Below are 22,734 nucleotides of genomic sequence, written 5' to 3'. Positions count from 1 at the left end.
TTAGGCATTCTCTTTTCTGTGAAACTTTCAACATAACCTCCTATTATAGCCTTACAGTAGGTCCTCGGGTTACATTGGAGATCTATTTCTACGGTGCGATGTAACACGATTTTCACCGTAAGTCGGAACCCACCTACATAAGCACCTACGTCACTCACATGGAGCACATACACAGCAATAATGAAGTGAAACAGTAAAAAAAGATTTAAAAGATAACAATTCCTGACTTTACTTGTGGTAAATAAATAATAAAAAACATAAAGCACATATATACATATGTCGAAATGACGGAACTTTTTTTTATATAAATCAATGGTAGATGGTGACGTAACCATGAAATGATGTCATCGAGTCCAATGTAACCTGAGGGCTATCTGTATTTATATTATAAGTAGAGGTCTGGTGCACAAAATTCATTGCGTGGGTACAGTCCCTAGGCCTGGCCATTTTCAGGGCCATCTTCCCCGGCTGCTGCAGCCGGCCCCACCCCCCACTGCCACCCACCCCCCACTGCCACCCACCCCCGGTTCCCCGTTCATCATGGGGCGATCGGAGCCTGATGGCTGGGAAAAGGGACTGAGAGGTGGTCAGTGCACCTCATAGTGACTGGTCAAGCAGTCGGTCTGCCGTTTGGTCGATTTGCATGTTACTCTTTTATATACATAGATTTTTTATTGTTTCTTATGATGGTGCACATTATTTGGGGTTTATATTTATCATTAGAATATTAGGTTAACAGATTGAATTTATGGCTCATGTTATATTCCATTTTTCACCCTTGTCAAGAAGTATAACACTTAACATTGTTTTTCTTTTTTAAGATTCTTTAATAAGATGAACTATTTATCACATACATATTAAAATTATTATAAAACATTTTTATTTTCTCTAGAACTCACTTTTATTTTAGTCAATTTAGGACCATTTCTATAATTGTGGTTAAAATATGTTCTTATTTAAACCTGTGTTTTTAAGGAGACAAGCTAATGTTTTCTCTTTTTAGGCATTATGTTAGGTATACTGCCTAACCATTTAATGAATTAGGAAGAAGTAAAATAGTTTGTACATTGTGAATAACTTGTGTTTTGGGTTGTTTTACTTTTTGTGTTTTAGGTTGTTTTATTTTGTGTTCGTCAGTTTATACATTAATAGAGAAAACCTTGAACAAAGAGTTTTAAAATATGCACCTTTTTTATCTACTTCACTGACGAAGAGATTCCAGATAATTGGGTTGTAGTTTCTTTTTAAAAAAAAAAAAACATACTGTTTATAGTGTATTACTATATTCTTAACAATGAGCATTAGATTCAGGATAAATTTTTTATTACTTGAAAAATTTTATTTTCATAAGACTGTTCACAATCAATTTATATATTAGTGTCTTTCTTGGCATTCTGTCCACCTTTAAGAACAGGAAACAGGTTCCTCAGAAGGTTGAAATATTAAACCAAGAAAACAAAATGAATAAAGTTTTTGCTCTTGAGTATTTCCTAGCCAGATGTGTATATACAGTTACATAGAAGACTTAATCTAATTCAGATTTATTACTCAACCATATACAATTTCAGTATAAAATAAAGGGGCAGTGGGTTATAGGGAACAAAGATTATGGAAAACATACATGATAGAAAAATTTGGTCCTTGGGAATATTGTCAATTAAATTTAATATTGAATGCAAGCATTTTATTCCTTTAAAATTTTTTTTTAAACTTAACAGTCTACATCTGCATCAGCAGCTGCATCTCCATTTCAATCTACATGGTATAGTGAATCTGAGATAACTCAGGGTGCACGCTCAAGATCACAAAACCAGCTACGGGATCATGATTCAAAAAGACCTAAACTTTCCTGTACAAACTGTACATCTACCTCAGCTGGGAGAAATGTTGGACATGGTTTAAATGCAGTATCAGGTAAGAATTAAATTTATCTAAGGGTTGCACCATATGTATTTTGGACTAAAGCTCTTTTCCCGAGACCTGGTATATATTAGGCAAATAGAGCCAGTGGAGTTTCCAACATCCTCCCTTATTAGTTAATTAGTGCTGGAATTAAAATTAACTAGAATAGCCGAAAACGTATGGCGATCAAACTGGTAAAAGTGACGTGTATTCTTCTGTTGTTATAGAAGGTAAATTTTTTGTTAGTAGGAAAGCCAATTTTTCTGAAGTGGACAATTATATTCAAAGCACATCTTCTATATCTTCTTTAGCTATAAAAGCCTAATATGCAAAGTGTCCCCTCGGGAGTTTGACCGACCAGGAGTTCGATGGCTTGCTGTGATGTGCGCTGACCACAAGGGGGCGGCACGGAACGAAGGGAGGCCCCGGCTGGCAGCCAGCAGTTGCTAGGGCCACTACCTGTGCACGAATTTTGTGCACCGGGCTTTTTTGTCTTTTATAAATGAGAAACGTGGTATATATTGTTTAGAAAATATGAAAATTCTTTATTTAAAAAATAGTTGGTGGTATTCCACTAGTTTTATGGTAGGAATCAGAAAGTCATGATTGTAGCCCTGTAATTAGATGTTGGCATTGTACAAGTCACTTAACCATTTACATGGTTTATTTGTAAAGCTTTATGCTTGGTATTTTTGTACTCAGACATATTTGTTGTACAAATTGAAAAGATCTTTTGTTGAGATGTTAGGAGGCTCCCTCCTCACTTATACTCTTCAAATGAAACACTATCCAATGCCTAAAATCGTTTTAAGGTGGTACAAAACTTGTGGTGACAGGATAGGATATAAAATTCTTAAAATGCATATGTATTACCAAATAAATTAGTGTAAGCAATTTCTTTATATGTTTTTTAAAACATGTTTTTATTGATTTTTAGGAAAGGAAGGGAGGGGGTAGAGAGAACCATCTAGGTGAGAGAAATATCAATCAGCTGCCTCCTGCACGCCCCCTACTGGTGATCAAGCCAAGACTTGAGCAGGATAGAGTTTAGTGTTAGAGAAGAATGTTTTAATAGGAAGTAATTTTGTAAGTGATGAGTTCATTTAGTGAATAATTTTATGTTTTGCTAAATTTTTAATATATTTTTATTGATTTCAGAGAGGAAGGGAGAGGGATAGATGGAAACGTCAGTGATGATAGAATTATTGATCCACTTGCTGCTTCCTGCACACCCCCTACTGGGGATTGAGCCTGCAGCCCAGGCATGTGCCCTGACCTGGAATGGAACAATGACCTCCTGGTTCATAGCTTGACACTGAGCCATACCAGCCACGCTGTTTTGCTAAATTTTACTTCTGATTACAACTGTGTAACTATGGGAATTTCTGTAATAAATTACAACCTCCCTGTGTAGTACGGAAGATTTTTTTTTTGTCATTAGAAACCTTAAAAGCTCTCTCTGAATTAAAACTTCTTTGATTATTTTAAGATTCTTGGAGACATAGTCAAGTTCCCAGATCTTCATCAGTGGTACTTGGATCATTTGGAAGTGACTTAATGCGAGAGAGGAGAGATTTAGAAAGGAGAGCAGATTCCTCCATTAGTAATTTTATGGACTATAGCCACCGAAGTAGTGATTTCACAACTTCATCGTGTATGTATAAACTGTATTGTTACATATAACTTAATCTGATAATGTTGTTTTCCTCTTTATATCACTAAATTACAGTACAAAAGAATAAATGAAGTGAATTTTATGGAAATTTTAAAATAGTTTAATGTTTCCTAGTACCTTATTTGTTGGCTTTTAAAAATGTAAACAGTTTAAAAGTGCATGAATATCCAGATTCTATGTGCCAATAAATTTTTTACTTGCTCTTTTAAGAACATATGTGCCATGAAGTATACTAAACAATTCTTGTATATTCCAGTATAATTTGCCTGATGTAATGTAATAAGTAACCAATTTTAGTTAAATTCTAAACTAACTAAAGCCTGAAATCACCATTTTAAGACAATTTAAAATTACCTTAATTTAACACAAATGCGCCTTTGTTTTCTTTTACCCACACTGTCAGTGCACATAAGCTTGAGCTTTTTAAACATAAATACCATAAAACTATAATATTAAGTAACTGAAGACAAAAAGTGCTGATGAAGTAGACAAATATAGCAGGCAAAAGTGGAGCTTGATTTACGTAGAAGATACATTTGTTTCTAAAGCTTAAGTTTATTTTAAATAATCGTATTGGGGCATATCTTTGCTTTATTTAAGACAAATGAAAACATCTTTTTATTTGCTTGGCTTTGAATGGATGACCTTTAGTAGATAGTATCAATAGGTTCTAGATTTGGGAATATAAAAGTACTGGGTAGAATAGATTTATCCACTAACAGTTTCTCTTTTCCTGAGGCTGCATGTATTAGCACAGTAGTAATCTAGCTTTTAAGTTAGGTGTATGGGTAAGCATTCTTTATAAAGGAATGCTATAGATTTTCTCATCCCTATGAAATTTAGAACCACCAGTGGTGTACTTTTAAAATTTTAGACGTCAGGACTTTATTCTGACTCATAGCTCTCAGCCAGTATTAAAAAGCAAAGGTATTTTAGAAGAGTAACCAGGGATAAGAATCACTGCTGTTACATTGAGGATGGGGGGCGGGGGGCGGCGACGACGGTGGTGAGGGGGGGGGGTGGAAATACTTTTAGCTGTTAGAAGAGTTTGCCATAAAATTACAAGGGTGATAATACCTATATGAAATAACCATTATGCTTTCTGCAGAGTAAGAAAAATCTCCCAAACACTGTTTCCTAGGATTATTTTGCTTTTGTTTGTTTTGGTTTTGGTATTTTTAATTAAAAAAAAATCTTTATTGTTGAAAGTATTATTTGTCCCCCATTTCCCCCCATTGATCCTTCTAGCCCACCCCCACCTCATGTTTTTATTTGTTACAAGAGTTGTTTACATTGACTTATTTGGCACATTTAAAATTCCTTATTTGTTTAAATGTTAGATTCTCTACCATATCAATTGCTGATCAGCAGATTCAGCTGTTTTATATTCATCAAGTTGGTAGATTGATGTTTGCCTTTCATAAGCTCTCATTTCTTTTTAGATTCTGTATAAAGTATAATATTGACTTTATATAAAAGTGCTAGATTTCACCAAATGTATAGAAAGAGAAGCACATTTATGGTTTTTTTCTGTAATAATAGTTAAGCTGTGTAGTTATAATGTAGTAGTATTCAGTTTCAAACCAGTGTTTCATTTTGGCAGTAATTAGTCATTAATAAATGCAAGTTTTATTAGTAGTCAATTTATTTCATGTAATTAGCTATTTTTCCTTTCTTTCAAAAACAGATGTTCAAGACAGAGTTCCTTCTTCATATTCACAGGGAGCAAGACCAAAAGAGAACTCAGTGAGCACTTTACAACTGAATACATCATCCACAAACCAACAAATGCCTTCTGAACGCCAGACTGTACTGTGCTCTAGGGATTCTAGTAGAAATTCTGTAAGATCAAATTTTTCTCCAAGAGAATTGGAGTCTCTCCAAAGCAATACACAGCCTGGATTTTCTTATATTTCAAATAGAGGTGAAACCTCAACCATAAGCAATTCAGATAGGATTGGTTCATCTCAAAGATCATTTCAAGAAACTTCTGACAATGAAGGTAGACGTACGACAAGGAGATTGCTGTCACGTATAGCTTCTAGCATGTCATCTACTTTTTTTTCACGAAGGTCTAGTCAGGAATCCTTAAATACAAGATCATTGAGCTCTGAAAATTCATATGTTTCTCCAAGAATTTCTTCACAGTCTCGTAATGCAGCATCAACTTCTGACGTTCTTGATAATAGGGCATCTGAAGCTTCTCAGGGATTTCGATTTCTTAGGCGAAGATGGGGTTTGTCATCTCAAAATCATAGCACTGAGCCAGATTCAGAAAATTTTAACCAAGAATCTGAAGGTAGAAATACAGGACCCTGGTTATCTTCCTCACTTAGAAATAGATGCACACCTTTGTTCTCTAGAAGGAGGCGAGAGGGACGAGATGAATCTTCAAGGATATCAACTTCTGATACACAATCTCGATCTCATATTTTTAGAAGAGAATCAAATGAAGTAGTTCACCTGGAAGCACCGAGTGATCACCTTGGGGCTGCTGCCAACAGATCACAAACACCTGCAGCATCGAGCAGTGCTGCTACAGGTGGCTCCATGTCAGATTCGGCTCGCAGTGGAAGAAACACAGGAATGACAGGGATCCTTCCTGGTTCTTTGTTTCGATTTGCAGTCCCCCCAACACTTGGAAGTAATTTGACCGATAATGTCATGATCACTGTAGATATTATTCCTTCAGGTTGGAGTTCATCTGGTGGGAAAAGTGATAAAACTAAAAGTGCACCTTCAAGAGACCCAGAAAAACTGCAGAAAATAAAAGAGAGGTAAATTTAAATACCTGTCTTAATCCCATAAAGCAAGGGCAGATAGAGAAAAAAGTATTTCTAAAATTTTAGGCTTCTTGTAACATTAATATCTAAAATTTGTTCCCTTGGGCCCTGGCTGGTTTGACTCAGTGCATAGAGTGTTGGCCTGGGGACTGAAAGGTCCCAGGTTCACTTCTGGTCAAGGGCACATGTCTGGGTTGTGGGCTTGATCCCCAGTTGGGGATGTGCAGGAGGCAACCAGTCAATGATTCTCTCTCAACATTGATGTTTCTATCTCCCTCTCCTTTCCTCTCTAAAATCAATAAAAATGAAATAGAATTTGTTCCCTTGAAATTTATAGTAAGATGTTAGCATTGATGTTACCTCTTAAAGGTAAAATGGATGAGAATTAATAATGGAAGTAGGCACTAAGGTGTCTACTACATGAAGAAATAATTTAAAGATTATTTTTAAACAGGTTTGGATACAGAAGCACACAAAGATAAAAATGTTAATCTCTTACACTTCTCCTTGGTAGACTAGTGCCAAATTGGATTCGTAAGGAGACCCAAGTGGTTATGGATTATTAAGATGATTTATTTACTATTTATTTGTAATTCTCACCTTTTAAACATAAAATTATTTACACATTTTTAATTTTGTTTTTGAAGTTCCAAGTATATACTGTATATTCTTTATTTGATAGACCAGTTTAAATTTCAAACTTTTAAAGAATCTTTATACTAATCTTTTGTACAGTTGAAGTTTGCTTTAAAATGTCTGGTAAAAGTGGAAAGGTGAAAGATCAGAGATTATAGAACCAATTGGATTATTAATTTTATCATATTTTTCCATCTAGTAAAGTAATTTTAATGAAATGGGATAGGGTAGTACATATAAAATATAGGAAGAAAAGACTGTAAAGCTAAGGTTATAGAGTGTTTTGTTGTTTTTTGTTCATAAAGGCCTAATGTAATTTAATTTGGGGGGAACAAAGCTTTTACTATCATTTTAAATAATTTTTTTTGTACTTTTAATAAGAAATACATTCAAGTCTAATTCTGGGGATAAAGGGAACTTCACACGCTTTCTGAGATGTTAGGCGTTAGGCTACTATATTCCATTTTTCCTTATGAAGGACAAATTATACTATGTGACTCTTCCTGCTTTTAAAATTTCTGATTTTTCCTTTCTTGGAGAAAGATTTACTCTCTGCCCTGATAGTATTAGTTTAACATTATTGTAGCAACTCCCTCTGATTGCAAGCTGTCTACTGAGGAATGTAGTTATCATTATTACAGCTATTATAACTAATAGTTATAAATATTTCATGTGCCCAAGTAAGGTTAATTTGAGTGCAGTGATGTAAGCAGCAGGTTAATTTAATGTTTACCAGAGAAACAAGCTGGCACCATCCTCTCTGGTTGGTTTTACAAAATTTGTTGGTTATTTTGCCATAGAATTTGTGTGTGTGTAACCCTTTATTGTATTTTTTGCTCATGAGGATTTTAAGGCACTACATTTAAATTATAGTAGTTCCCTCTTACCTGTGCTTTCACTTTTTGTGGTTTTAGTTATTTGTGTTCCGAAAATATTAAATGGAAAATTCCAGAAGTAAATAATTCATAAATTTTATATTGTATGCTTTTCTGAGTATCATGATGAAATCTCATTCCACCTGGCTCTGTCCTGTTTATGATGTGGTTCATTTCCTTTGTCCAGCTTGTCCACCCTGTACAAATAGTACAATAAGATACTTTGAGAGAGAGACCACATTCACATTACTTTTATTACAGTATATTGTTGTTATCACTCTGTTTCATTAGTTGTTAATCTTTTATTGTGCCTAATTTATAAATTAAACTGTGTTCTAGATATGTGTGTGTAGGAAAAACATAATATATATAGGGTTTGGAATTGGAGATGTTGATATGTACCCCTTGAATATTGGGGGGGTGGGGAAGCTACTATAATAAGAGTGCAAAAAAATTGAATCTCCCAAGTAAAGAATAATTAAAACAATGAACTGTAGAAATTTAAATCTAAAGGTAAAACAAAAATTTATGTTTGAAGTCATACCTCTGGTTAAACCAGGGCATGAAAGTTACCTAGCAGCTGTATACCGATTCCTCTTTCCACACATCTACTAGTATTGCTAAATTTATTGTGAACCAAAATAATCCAGATTTTATTTCAATAATAGCATTCAGTATAATCAATTTACTGAATACCTCTTTCATGCTAGCAGTGGGCTAAGCCAATAGGGATTTTAACAAAAAATTAATTTATTATACAGCTATTATTCTACATTTAAGTTATTCTACATGTCAGCCTATTAAGTAGAGTACATAGGTTAATGGAAACTGCTCCACATTTAAAAGCCTACCAAAGAGGATTTACTAACATAATATTGCTGGGGATGGGGTAAATGGGAAATTTTTAAATCTATTTTGTTTTTTCTGTAATGTAATACAAAAAGCTTATCAGTTTGAACATATGTTTTTCTGACAATATGTAAATAAGAAGTCACTAGTCTGTATTTCTTCAAGGCATTCAGGTTGTTTTAAAAGGTTTTGGAGAGATGGGGGGTGGGTGGGATTGAAGTCTATGATACTACAGAAATCAAAATCTCTCAGGGGTACTTGTAAAGTGACTGAAAAATATGGAACTTAAACTGTAGTATCAAAGACAAAATTACTTAAATCATTTGAAGATAAGTAATAGGATAGTTTATTTTATTTACCTTTAAAATATTTATTTTAATTTCCATTGTTAAGGTTTTTCATGGTGGTTGCTGTTTATTGTTACTGGGTGTTTTTTTCCTAATCAGAGAAAGAGTTGAAATAAAAGAATGATATTGTTTGGGATTATATATGACTGGAAATGACCAATCAGGATTAGCTTTGATAGCTCTGTTTAGGAAATCTGCCTTATTTTCCAGCCTCCTTTTAGAGGACTCTGAAGAAGAAGAAGGTGACTTATGTAGAATTTGTCAGATGGCAGCTGCATCATCATCTAACTTGCTAATAGAGCCATGCAAGTGCACAGGAAGTTTGCAGTATGTCCATCAAGAGTGTATGAAAAAGTGGTTACAGGCGAAAATTAACTCTGGTAAGATTTAACCTTTTTGTGTATTTTGTTTTCACAATTTTTCCAAGAGATGTATGCATGAATGCATATTAATTAACAAATCATTACAATTTATTGTCAAATTTATATTCTTACCAAAGTGTCTTGATCATTTTTTGAAGCAAAAACATTAAAGCGCATTAGTCTTGTATCATAACTTCAATTTATACTACTAATTTTAATATTCCATTTACGCAGTAGACAATTTACTTCAGAGTTATAATACAACTATAATTTGTTATTGCTAGGTAACCATTATATCATGTAAGATCCTTTTGAAAAGATTTGTTTCTAATGCTGTTGTCTAATGTTGTGCAGAAATGTTACTGTAGAGACTCATTTGTTTCTTAAGTGCCTGTTGTGAAACCAGGCACAGTTCTATATGTGAAGTATAAAGTGATAAACAAGACAGAGGAGGTACTTGCCTTATGGGGCAATATTGCGTGTTAAAGGAATGACTTGTTGAGGTGATGAACAAAGAAGAGCCAGCTAATCCAGAATGAGGGCAAGAGCATTCCAGCAGAGGGAACAATTAGTGCAAAGATTTTAAAGTGGCAGTGACTTAGAACTGAATGAAGCTTGCTTGGAGTATAATTAGTGGGCAAGGAAAGGGGTGATACAGTTGAAATAAGAGAGATTAGCAGAGGCTAGCTCATTTAAGACTTCAGAAGCTAATGTCTGAAGTTAGATTTTTATCTTAATTATGAGGGAAAGCCACTGAAGGGCAGGAGAGTGAAGTGATCTTTTATTTTGGCTGAGTTGTGGAGGGTGGATTTTAGGGGGACAAGAGTAGCAGCACGGAAGCCAGCCATTAATCTATTGTGGCAACTAACCAGAAATCTGTCTTCTTATAAGAGAAAGGTGGTGATGGAGGTGGTACAAATAGGGGTGTGTGTGTGTGTGTGTGTGTGTGTATTTTGGAGGCAGAGTCTGTAAGACTTGCCGGTGGATTGGATGTGGATTGGATGTGGTGGAGTGAAGGAGAAAACAATTAGGAAGCCCATATTTTTGTCATGAGCTGCTAAGTAAATGGTAGGTTCATTTACTGAAATAAAGAAGACTGAATTGAATAAATTTGGGAAAGGAAATCAAGAGTTCTGTTTTGAAAATATATATTAACCAGATGGAAATGTCAACTGGGCAGCTTGCTAGACAAGCTGGATATTTCACAGGGTATTAGCACTGGAAATTACAATTTTGAGAATCATAAGCACATACGTAATATTTTTAGTATTGGGATTAAATTAGGTCATTTAGAATAAGAGCATATATCAAAGAAATTAGGCCAGGACAGAACCTTGGGACACCCAAACGTTTAGTGGGAGCAGAGAAGGAGATTTGAGGAGTGGTCTCAGTCTAGTAAGAAAAAAATACTTAAAAAAGAGAGTGTTGTGCAAGCCAAGAAAAGGAAGTGTTTTAAGGAGAGTGTAATCAAGCCTGTCAAATATACTGCCAAGAGATACAAACAAAGAAATGACAGTTGGATTTGGTGGCATGAATGAGAGGAAAGGAGAGAGAAAGAGATAGAAACATCAATGATGAAAGGGAATCAATGATTGGCTACCCCCTGCACACCCCACACTGGGGATCAAACCCACAACCCAGGCTTATGCCCTGACCAGGAATCAAACCATGACCTCCTGGTTCATAGGTCAATGCTCAACCACTGAGCCACAATGGCTGGGCCCATTTGTTTATTTTCTCCTTAGTTTCCCTTACCCTAGGACAGCGGCTGGCAAACTCATTAGTCAACAGAGCCAAATATCAACAGTACAACGATTGAAATTTCTTTTGAGAGCCAAATTTTTTAAACTTAAACTATATAGGTAGGTACATTGTTATTAACTTAATTAGGGTACTCCTAAGCTGGCCTTTGCTAAAAACGTCCTCAATCTGAGGTGTCGACCTCAGTGAACGTATCCCCACTTCTTCTGACGCCACTTCTTCAAAATAGACTCGCCCAGGCCAAAAACCGACTTCTGCGCATGGTCCATGAAGTTTCAATCACACTGTACGTGCGCGCTCTCACGTCCTATTTTGTGGAAGAGCCATACTCAAGGGGCCAAAGAGCCGCCCGCATGTGGCCCGTGAGCCACGGTTTGCCGATCACTGCCCTAGGAGGTGTATCGACAATCATATTGCTACGAGAGATGGCTGAGATTTTGCTGCCTATGGTTTCTTCTAAGATTTTTATGGTTTCACGACTTAGATTTAAGCCTTTTATCCATTTTTAGTTTATTCTAGTATAAATTGATGGTCTAATTTCATTATTTTGCATGTATCTGTTCAATTTTCCCAACACCATTTATTGAAGTGTCTGTCTACTCCATTATATGCTCTTGCCTCCTTGTCAAATATTAATTGAGCATACTGGTTTAGGTTGAGTTCTGGGGTCTTTATTCTGTTCCAGTGATCTATATGCCTGTTCTTTTGCCAGTACTAGGTTGTTTTAAGTACAGTGGCCTGTGATATAACTTGATATCTGGTATTGTGATCCCTGCAACTTTATTCTTTCTCAAGGTTTGCTGTGGCTATTTAGATAGTCTTTTTTTGGTTCTATATGAATTTTTGAAGTGTTTGTTCTAGATCTATGAAATTTGCCACTGGTATTTTAATAGGGATTGCATTGGATATATAGATTGCTTTGGGTAGTATGGACATTTTAATGATGTTGATTCTACCAACTCATGAACATGTTATATTCAGAAGCAGTTTTTAGATGCTTGGCTACAGCCATAGATTTGAGTTCAGTGGGGTTGGGATCTTTTTTCTTTTTCTTCTTCTTCTTTTTTTTTTTTTTAATATGTTTTGAGAGAGAGAGAGGAAAGGTGAGGGTGAGAAATATTGATCAGCTGCCTCCTGGGAATGTGCCCTGCCAAGAATTGAACTGGCGACCTTTTGATGCATGGGACAATTGTAACCAACTGAGCCACAGCAGCCAGGGCAGGGTTGGGATCTTTACCGACAAATATGGTGAAGGCAAGGGTATTTGTAAGGCCATGATTGTGTTTATGGTAATTAAAATCAGGAGGGAATAAGTACATCAGAAAATGGATAGTGAGAAAATGATAGGATCAATCTTTGAGTCTCATTGCCATTGAAGAGAATTACCAGATTAGGTGAGTTAGAATGAGAAATTGTAGATACACAGGAGGAAAGGATGCTTAAAATAGAGATATAGGGTTAGTGCAGTAAACTGATGACAGGGCCAAGGTTATGACCATACAGTAGGTAGTTGTGGTGGGGAAAGGTAATATTGGAAGCAAGGATGTTGAGGAAGTCAGAGTCAGAAATAAATGGTCTATGTGGATGTTGAAATAGCTAATAAGTTGGTAAAGGCAAGGGGAGAGAGAGAAAATGAGAATGAGCGAATGCGCGTGCAGGTGTTCAAGTCATTAATGAAGGAGGAGGGACTTGGAGGTTCAGAACAGAAATTGGGGGTCTCTTTCGCAATTTCCTGGTGTTGGCAGTACAAGGGGCTTGTAAGGTAGAATAAAGCTGCAGAAGAGGCAGGGGGCACTGTGGTTCAGGCATGGAGTTGAATAGATTATTCAAAAAGATTAGTTTTTAGCAGAATTTACCATGAGTACCTCTGGTAAAGTCACAAGTGAGATAGATACATGTACCATGAGTACCAGAGAACATAGTGAAGTGGTGACTGGTAGGGTGAGAAAGATGGGACATTAGGCCAGATTAATAAATGTATGTGATTGTGTGCGGTTGAATGTCTGATAGTGATACCTTGGAGACATAGGCAAATAGGTTTTGAGGTATGATAGGTTTAATTTTAATAATCTGCTGGAGGATTCAGGTAACCTGTTGAAGCTGGAGATTGAGACTACTTGAAAACTTTTTTCCTGAAGCCAGGTGGTAAAGGTCTTCTTTGTGTGGGGGGGGTCTTATTTTTTTCTTTTAAGCTTGCCTGATTCCAAAGGATGGACCATTTCAGCTATAGCCTCCTCTTGGCTGTATGGTGTTACAACAGCCTCATAGGCTTTATTAATTAGTCACTGTGCTGGAGTGTTGCTAAGATTAAATGAGTGCTCAGCATGGTTTTGGGCACTTAGTAAAGGCCTAGAACTAGTCCCAAAATGAAAAACAATTTGACTCGCTTTCTAATACATTTGCAATGAGATTGTTAGTGTTGTGTATGTAGGAAAACACATAATACGGTGTATTGTTTAAGAACATTGGCTTTTTGAAGTTAGATGAACCTAGATTGGAATAATAGCTCCAACACTTAACTATAGGATCTTGAGTACGTTTTCTTAATATTTGTCCTCAACCCTGGTTACTGATCAAAGTTACCCATTAAAGTTTTATAAAATACGGATGCCTTAGATCCACTCCTGAAAGTTATTATAAGCAGATTTGAGGTGTGTCTTCAGTTCCATCATAACTATAACTGAGTAATACTTCCCTCGTAGGATTATTGTGAAGGTCACATGAAATGATGTTTATAAATAGTTCCTCACAGTACTGGGCACATGGTAAATACTCAAATGGGATATATAAGGTTATTAGTACTTTTTAAGATAAGTACTTTTTTAAATAATATATTTTATTGATTTTTTACATAGAGGACGGGAGAGGGATAGAGAGTTAGAAACATCAATGAGCGAGAAACATCGATCAGCTGCCTCCTGCACACCCCCTACTGGGGATGTGCCCGCAGCCAAGGTACATGCCCTTGACCGGAATCGAACCTGGGACCCTTCAGTCCGCAGGCTGACGCTCTATCCACTGAGCCAAACCGGTTAGGGCAAGATAAGTACTTTTAAGAAATGGTCAAATAAATATAAATATCTCAAGGACTGAGCCTTTCTGATAAATTTTCACAAGACTTTCTTATATTTATTATAAAGACCCCATCGGGTCGAAGATTCATTCTGGTAGAGAGTGATATAAACATGCATTAAGCAGTTGCTACAAAGATGAATAAATGAAGTTTAGTGCAAATTTAGGCAAATGTCAGGGCCTACTGGAATGTGGTAGGAAATAATGGTAAAAGAATGGGTTAAAGAATGTAGGGATAAATGAGTTCCTCCTAGTTGGGTATGGCCTTTTGAACACCTTCTGTAAGTTATTTATTCCATAGAAGAGAAAAATGAAGCCTTAAGAGGTGAAGTAATTTGTATTGAATGATCTCCAAGATCCATATTTGATAATCATCATAGTTTTCCTGCTTCTGAATCAGAGAGTAGTTTTAAGAAATTCCTCATAAAAGAAAACCTTTTAAATGTTTTTCACGTTCTTTATATTCTCTATCAGGTCACATTATGGACTTAACCTGATTTTAGTTCAGTGGTACAGTTATAGTGACTATCTTATGTAATTTGACTGAAGCATATTTTTGAGACAATATAAACAACTTATTACTACATCAGAATAGCATTCACTTTCCTTTTAGCTATTTTCTACAGAATGCATGTAAGTTACTACTGCTTTCTTGGACTTCATGCCAAATTTTATTACTTAAAGAATTGTTATTAAATAGCAGTAATTCTAAGTTTTATGAGCTCTTTGAAGACAGGGGTTACTAGTTATTCTTTTTCTGAATCTCCAAAACCTGTAATATTGTACATAACAAGCACTCAACATGCTAGTTGAATAGAATTTAAATATACCCTGTTGCCGAAACCGGTTTGGCTCAGTGGATAGAGCGTCGGCCTGCGGACTGAAAGGTCCCAGGTTCGATTCCGGTCAAGGGCATGTACCTGAGTTGCGGGCACATCCCCAGTAGGAGATGTGCAGGAGGCAGCTGATCGATGTTTCTCTCTCATCGATGTTTCTAGCTCTCTATCTCTCTCCCTTCCTCTCTGTAAAAAATCAATAAAATATATTTAAAAAAAAATATATACCCTGTTACTCATGTGTCTTCCTTTAATTTTCAGAACATTTTTTTTCAACTTAAAGCCCTATCTAAAAGTAAATACAGTGGGGAAAATGGCTTTATGTTTAACTAGACAAGACTGCTACCTACTAAATTGGAACCAGAAGCTTAAGAGTAATCAAATGTTGAATGCATATGAGACAAAAGGAGCTTTTTAAAAAAAAAAAAAATTGTGGTTAAATAAATAAATATATATATATATATATATATATATATATATATATAGAGAGAGAGAGAGAGAGAGAGAGAGAGTAAAATTTTGCCTTTTAAACGTTAAGAGTACAATTCAGTGACATTGTGTGCATCCAGAATTTTGTGTGGCCATCACCATTATCTGTTTGCAAAACTTTTTTTTTTAAAAATATATTTTATTGATTTTTACAGAGAGGAAGGGAGAGAGAGAGAGAGAGTTAGGAACATCGATGGGAGAGAAACATCAATCAGCCACCTCTTGCACATCTCCTACCGGGGATGTGCCCGCAACCCAGGTACATGCCCTTGACCAGAATCGAACCTGGGACCCCTCAGTCCGCAGGCCGACGCTCTATCCACTGAGCCAAACCGGTCAGGGCGACTCCATTCCTTTTATGATAGAAAGGAGCTGTTTTGATCTGGACAAAATGGCTTTCTTTCCCACCTCCCTAACCTAAGGAGGGCAACATTCCTTAAACCATGAAAGGTCTTAGGTATATATTGTCACGTCAAAGATACTGGTCTGGGTATATGCAACTAGTTGTTCGAGATACTATGTTATTAAACACTAGTAGCCCTGAGCACGAATCCCTGCACTAGTAGCTCACTGCCGCCCTCCTGTAGCTTCCCCCTCCTCCCTACCCCATCTCATAGCTTGCTGCCCTGTCCCCTCCTGTAGCTCTCTGCCCCCTGCCCCACCCTCCTGCTGATCCGTGATCCAGTCATAACACGGCCGGTCGTTACGAGTCAAAGTGTAAAAACCATTTGCATATTACATCTTTATTATATAGGATTGTTTTAATGCCATCTTGCCGATGTACTTAAGCGTGGAGGAGGAAGTGCAGATGGCATTCCATTATCAGCTTCCCGGGATCAGTAATGTATGAGTATCTAGCAGAAAAACAACAACAGGTATATAAATAATGGGTGGAGGCTTAAATACCAGAGTAGGACCTGACACACACTCTAGGTATTGCTGATTGCTATTTTAGGAGATATGACTAATTTATGGCAGTAATCCAATCTACCTTCTTCCCTCCCTCCCTTTGAATTTTCTATATCCTAAGCTTAAAACTTATAAGGAAAATGTTTTGTGGAGCCATAGCAAAGCTAAGGTTCACTTGTAATGTACTATTTCACCAGGTTCTTCCTTAGAGGCTGTGACCACCTGTGAACTCTGTAAGGAGAAGTTACAGCTCAACCTGGAGGACTTTGACGTCCATGAACTGCACAGAGCTCATGCAAATGAACAAGTTAGTATATTTTCCCTCGTTGGTAAGTGTCTCTTCTATGTTTAAAGGACAACTCTTGAAGAAAAGATTAAAACATGGTCAGAAAACCGGCATTAAAATAATAAAAATAGTAATAATTTCTTAATATAATTCTGTTACTGCATTAGGGATTATAATTTTATAATTATTCTTTTATTTTTCTCATAACTTTCTGTCACTGAAAGGTAAATAACCAAGTCACAGGTTTTAAATTTATGTAGATAAAATATATCCTATGTTTTCTAAATAAACCTGAAAATAATAAAAGCTTGGGAAGGTGATCCCTAAGTAGTGCCCAGATGTCTCAGTTACGAATGCCTCTTGAGTGCTGGAACATGATTAAAACAACAAACCCTGGATTTGCTTCATATTTCTGCTATTTCTGTATTTTTTATGTTAGAATAGTTTTTATATGCATATCTGACCACGTGTTCTTAGTATCGTTGTTCCCTCTGCCCTCCCCATTTCTGTTTCCAACTCACGTTGAACAAGTTATTTTATGAAATTTTTTATTCCAAGTTCACATAGTTGTTTTCCTTTAGTATTTGAACCATTATAGTCTAGCTGTTATTTATATAATGAATACCTGGGCTTCTTTGATCATAATACATTTTTCAAATATTTTCTTCTCATTTCTTGGATTCTTTTGGTATGTGTTAACTCCTGTTTCCCAACAATTTTGATCACTAATTTTTGTTTCTTAAAGAGCTTTACATTTTTAAATGTTGAGATGCTTAAATTATACAGTTAGAATGAAAAGCTCACTTCTTAAGGGAAAATTTGGGAGGTGGAGGTGGAGAAAAGATGTTAAAGGAGATTATTAGGATGATCCTAGAGCCATACACTATCCAAGTGAGCTTAGCATATTTGTTATTAAGAGAGATATTTGATGGTGAGAAAATTCATGAATCCTTAAAAAACACTTTTTAAATGAAGGGGTAATGGACCCCTTGCCCCTTTATTTTATTGACACAAAGTTGAGATAACATAAAAACCACTTAAATTGAACAATTCAGTGGTTATCCATACATTTGCAATGTGCAACCACCACCTCTGTCTACTTCCACCCATTTTCATCTCTTCAAAAGAAAATCCTGTAACCATTAAGCAGTTTCTCCCCTTTACCCCCTTTTCCACATCCCCTGGAAACAACCGATCTTATGTTCTGTTTCCGTGGAGTTCTCTGTTCTGCATATTTCATATAAACAGAATAATGTGGTATGTGGTTTCTTGTGGACACTACTTTTAAATGTGGGAATAAATGGATACTCCTGAAAATCTGATTAAAACCATGAACACTTCTTATAAAATATACATAGACACAAAATCTGTATATAAGTTATGGGATTCCCAAGTTTCTTGAAGCTAATTGCTTAGATCCAGGTTAAAAAATTCATTAATCTAGTGCAGTGGTTGCCAACCTTTTGGACTTCACAAGGACCACCACCAGTGTTCCTCAGACCACCACTGATCTAGTGAATGAAACATTAGGCAGCTGTAGTACAGATGTTACTCCAATAGTAATTAGTTATTCTCTAATGAGTCGGTTGTCCAAAAAAATAGCACTTAAGCAAGAAATTTTCTTAAATCCCCAAAGGAGTCTCTCTAGACAACTGAGCATTGGTACTTTAAAGAATGGTAGAAGAGTATGGAAAGATGGAGTAATGCAAAGAAATATTTTTTTATTCTCAAAATGTGAATAGGTTACAAAGGATGGTTTTCTCCTGCCATTCTTCCTTCTCTAAGTACTCCATCGTGTCTCTTAAAGGTGGTGTTTGGCTTTTCAGTTAATCCAGGAATGTTTTTACTGTTCTCCAATGATTTTAATGATCCACATCTTAAATATTTTGAAAGTGTTGGGAAATAGGTGGAGTCATTGCTAAGAAAGCTTCCTGGCTTTAACTTCTTTGTTCTTTGTGAATTATGGATTCTGGTGGCCTGATAACTACCCCCATTTTAAGTGATTAGTTTAATATTAATACAGCTTAGTATTTCATTATCCAGTGGCTTCATTTTTTTCAAGGTACTAAACATTAACATTTTAAAAATCTTAATGGGTATATAATTTTCTTGTAAAATAAAAGTAAGTTAAGTATTTAAAGAAGCATTTAATAAATCAACTTTGAATTTCTTTAGTACTCTAGAATCTGATAACTTGCTGAAGTTGGTACTAATAAAGTATAGTTCTTAACTTGCAGATAAGTTAATTACCAAAATGGCACAGCTTACAGATAGCTTGCTGTATAAAAACTACAGGACAGTTCAGATTTTAAAAACACTATATGATTTGTAGTTTTAGCTTCAAAACAATAGAACAGTTTGGAATCAAAGAACTGTTTGACTAACAGTTACTCTATTTACTTTTTTAGTTTATTCTTTTAATTACCATTGCCTTTAAATTAATTGTATTACCTAAGAATCATGTGACCTATCAGAGTAGGTTTTAGTTATATAGTACATATTGAGTTAGCTGTAGATGAAGTGATAATTTTTAAGTAAATATTTAGTCATTTGTGCAGTGAAAGTGTTTATGAGCTTTATAAAGAACCAGATTCATTCTATAATCATATGACTTAAAAGTCCCACTTTTATATAAACCATTACATAAAGGGAGACTGTATGAGACTAAAGAGGCTATTCACACACCTATTCGGACTCATTATTTGGCATTAGTAAAATTTTATGATGTTATGAAGGGTGGCCCTTTATTTCCTGTTTTAATAGATGGCACCATATCTCTTACTAGGAGCTAGACATGAATGAATATATTTCCTCTAGTTTATCAGTGTACTATGACTATCAGTCTCAAGTTTACTAATTTTTCATTCTCCATTTTCTTTTTCTTTTGTTTGCTTCTCTTTTGAAGGCTGAGTATGAGTTTATCAGCTCTGGTCTCTACCTAGTTGTGTTATTGCACTTGTGCGAACAAAGCTTTTCTGATATGATGGGAAATACAAGTGAACCAAGCACACGAGTCCGAGTAAGTAATGTTGGAGGGGGGCGGTGGGAGGGTGTGATGTACCAGGTGTTTGTTTTGGAAAGCAGATTGTTTTATATGCTCATATTCTATTTCCTTTGAGGACTTCTTGTGTTAAAATGTCTCTTAAAAATAAAGTAGATTTAATAGAAATTGCTATCTTCTATATTAAGCAGCCTAATTTTCTCATAAAGCTATTTTAGAGAAGTAATTTTCTAGCTCATAAAGGTAATTGGAATATATTTCAGTGAAAAACAGAATTGAGAACACTAAGGGGAAAATGTTCTCTTTTTAATTGAGAGGAGAGGAGGATGACTTAGAACTATAACTTAGAAATCTGAATTCCAAAAACCAAGTGAGAACAGGAAATTAACCTCAGTTTTTTTGTTACTGTCATGTAAAAGCTTACCAATGTACTAATTTTCAAGTGAGTCCATAATGCAAACTATTTTAGATACGGACTATTTGGTATTTGCTCTGTACACTATTACCTTAATTTAACACTTAAGCTAGCTGTTAGGTAGTCATAAATGATAACAGTTTGCCTCAGTGTACCAGAGGAAATTTGTATGCTGCTACCTTGCTCATTTTGTGTAGCAGAGGCTAGGGCCACCTACATCTCATTACTGTAATTATCTGAACACTTCATATCTTTAAATGTGTTCATAAACATATCCTTTAACCTTTTTTAGATAAGTGTTCATTTTAGTGACAAAAATTTAACAATTCATGGTATTTTTTAAATTATAAAAATGTAATGTATATTATTATACATTGGTAAAACATTTTTCTTTAACAATCATATGTACATTATACCTGTGAGCCAGTTGACAAATTATCATCATTGAGGAAAAGAGAATAAACTGTCTTAAGACCATCCAGAATTTGAGCAAAGATCTCTTGATTTCTTAGTATTTTAGAAATCATAGTACTACCTAAATCTAGTTAATGCCATAAAATGACTTTTCTTAAGAATGAATAAACCGTATAAGTCTAATAAGTTCTATTGAATTCATGCCTTTTTAAAAAGCTGTAGTAAAATTAATATTCAAGTGCAAGTCATTTTTATGATTTTTAAAAAAATAGAGAATCAAGTGCAATACTTCAAGTTGTCACATTTAGGTAATATTATTGTTTTAATTTTCTAAATTGACCACTAAAATTGAATTCATGAGTCCAAATTCTAAAGTTTTTATTTTTTTCATAATTGTTGCGTTACATTTATGCAAGAGAAATGTTATTTGATACAAATTCTGTATTTGCTCCCAATTTCTACATCCTCAATACATGATTAATTTATGATTTATAAAAAATTTAAAAACAATATCCTTAAGCTTAGTAATTTTTGATGTGGGTCGAGAAAGACCCTCCTATTTAAAGACTTAAAAATGGTGTTTGACTTTTTAAATAGAAATGAAAATCCTAAACTGAATCTCTCTTCAGATCCATTTGCAACATTTCAACTACTGTATTTTTTTCTGCATTGTTTCTAGTTTATTAACCTTGCAAGAACTCTTCAGGCACATATGGAAGATCTCGAAAGTAGGTGGAATTCCCCCTCCCCAGACTTGTTGAATTTACTGTTGCAAATTAAACTCACAGAGCAAAGCCTTAAGTATATACTCTATCAAATTAGAGCTTCATTTATAGCCTTAATACCATTGATTTGGGAAAGACGGCTGGGCATCTGACATTAGGATTTTTAAAACATATTTTTTTAAATGGTACTAATTTTAAAGTACAGAAGGATCTACTTTTAACCATCAGTATATTACGTCTATTAAAATTTTGTTTCTGATCACCTTAATTTTCACACTTAAGACGTTTGACTACTAATCAAACGACACATTTTAATCTTTTAGATTTTTGTGTTTGTGCATGAAATTTTGTTATTCAGCTTTGTTAGATCATAAAAGATTTTCCTGGATTTATATATAGTTGTAAGAAAATAGGGGTAAAAGAGTGCTAATTCTGAATCCATAACAGAAGCCATAGTGGTGGGTTAGTTCCTTTTTTGTTTTGCTCCTTGTTCAGGTCCTCATGGACATTTTTAGATCCTGTTCTAGCATTAGGACTTCTGCCTGGGCTCCTATATGAAGGCATTTAATGTCCAAATTTTTACAGGCATCTGTACAACATACCATCTTCTCAAAGTCCTACAACCTCCATGGTGCTTCATACCAGGTGGACGCAGATACTGGTGGCTCTGGAATAGTTCCTGGGACTCCAAGATTACCCTGTTTAGTACTTTTTCACCCAAAGCAAGTGGCTCCCCATGATCAAATTTGAATGCACTCTTTGAAGTGTTTTAAAATATGTATTCTCCAGTTGATTACCTTCTATATCATCTTCAAAATACTTGAAAGTGTTGTCTGTAGTGTGCATAACATTTTCATCTTTAGCAAGTGTTCAGCATCTTTTGAAATAAGGTTTGAGGGGGATTTAGTTCTCATAAGAACTTTTTAATTCTTTGATTACTCTAAGATAATGGACTTTTGTCATTCTGTGCTATTTTTAAGTTTTAAAAAGAGTAGAGGTACAACCAGATAATGCATTTTTAGAATTTAGTTAGTATGTGTAAAAATTGTATATAAAAGAGCCAAATGGTATATGAAATGGGATGTAAATCTTTTTTCCTTTATATCATCTTATCCCCTTTTTTTGTAAATAATTTATACTTTTTTTTTAAGCATTTCTTTATTTTTTTAAAAAAATATATTTTATTGGTTTTTTAGAGAGGAAGGGAGAGGGATAGAGAGTTAGAAACATCGATGAGAGAGAAACATCGATCAGCTGCCTCCTGCACATCTCCCACTGGGGATGTGCCCGCAACCCAGGTACATGCCCTTGACCGGAATCGAACCTGGGACCTTTCAGTCCGCAGGCCGACGCTCTATCCACTGAGCCAAACCGGTTTCGGCAATAATTTATACTTT

The 22,734-nt window shown here is 35.2% G+C and overlaps 1 protein-coding gene across 9 annotated transcripts in view; it reads left to right on the top strand.

Moving 5' to 3' along the window:
- The window catches only part of MARCHF7 (membrane associated ring-CH-type finger 7), a 44,947-nt gene that overhangs the window by 19,978 nt on the left and 2,235 nt on the right, over positions 1 to 22,734 (top strand). For 2 of the 9 annotated variants that reach the window (XM_059704335.1, XM_059704336.1), the window contains 8 exons: positions 1,719 to 1,914; positions 3,392 to 3,556; positions 5,265 to 6,354; positions 9,278 to 9,447; positions 16,694 to 16,803; positions 19,688 to 19,801; positions 21,292 to 21,340; positions 21,923 to 22,059. In XM_059704335.1, the coding sequence (XP_059560318.1) occupies positions 1,719 to 1,914; positions 3,392 to 3,556; positions 5,265 to 6,354; positions 9,278 to 9,447; positions 16,694 to 16,803; positions 19,688 to 19,801; positions 21,292 to 21,340; positions 21,923 to 22,059 (2,031 nt within the window). Of the gene's footprint in view, positions 1 to 1,718; positions 1,915 to 3,391; positions 3,557 to 5,264; positions 6,355 to 9,277; positions 9,448 to 16,693; positions 16,826 to 19,687; positions 19,802 to 21,291; positions 21,341 to 21,922; positions 22,060 to 22,734 lie in introns of those variants that run through there. The other 7 variants (XM_059704337.1, XM_059704339.1, XM_059704338.1 and 4 more) reach the window with 7 other exon arrangements.

The sequence above is a fragment of the Myotis daubentonii genome, chromosome 7, assembly GCF_963259705.1.
Source record: "Myotis daubentonii chromosome 7, mMyoDau2.1, whole genome shotgun sequence".
Classification (NCBI taxonomy): domain Eukaryota; kingdom Metazoa; phylum Chordata; class Mammalia; order Chiroptera; family Vespertilionidae; genus Myotis; species Myotis daubentonii.
The sequence above is the reverse complement of the archived record's forward strand: the minus strand, read 5'-3'. Positions and strand labels throughout refer to the sequence as shown.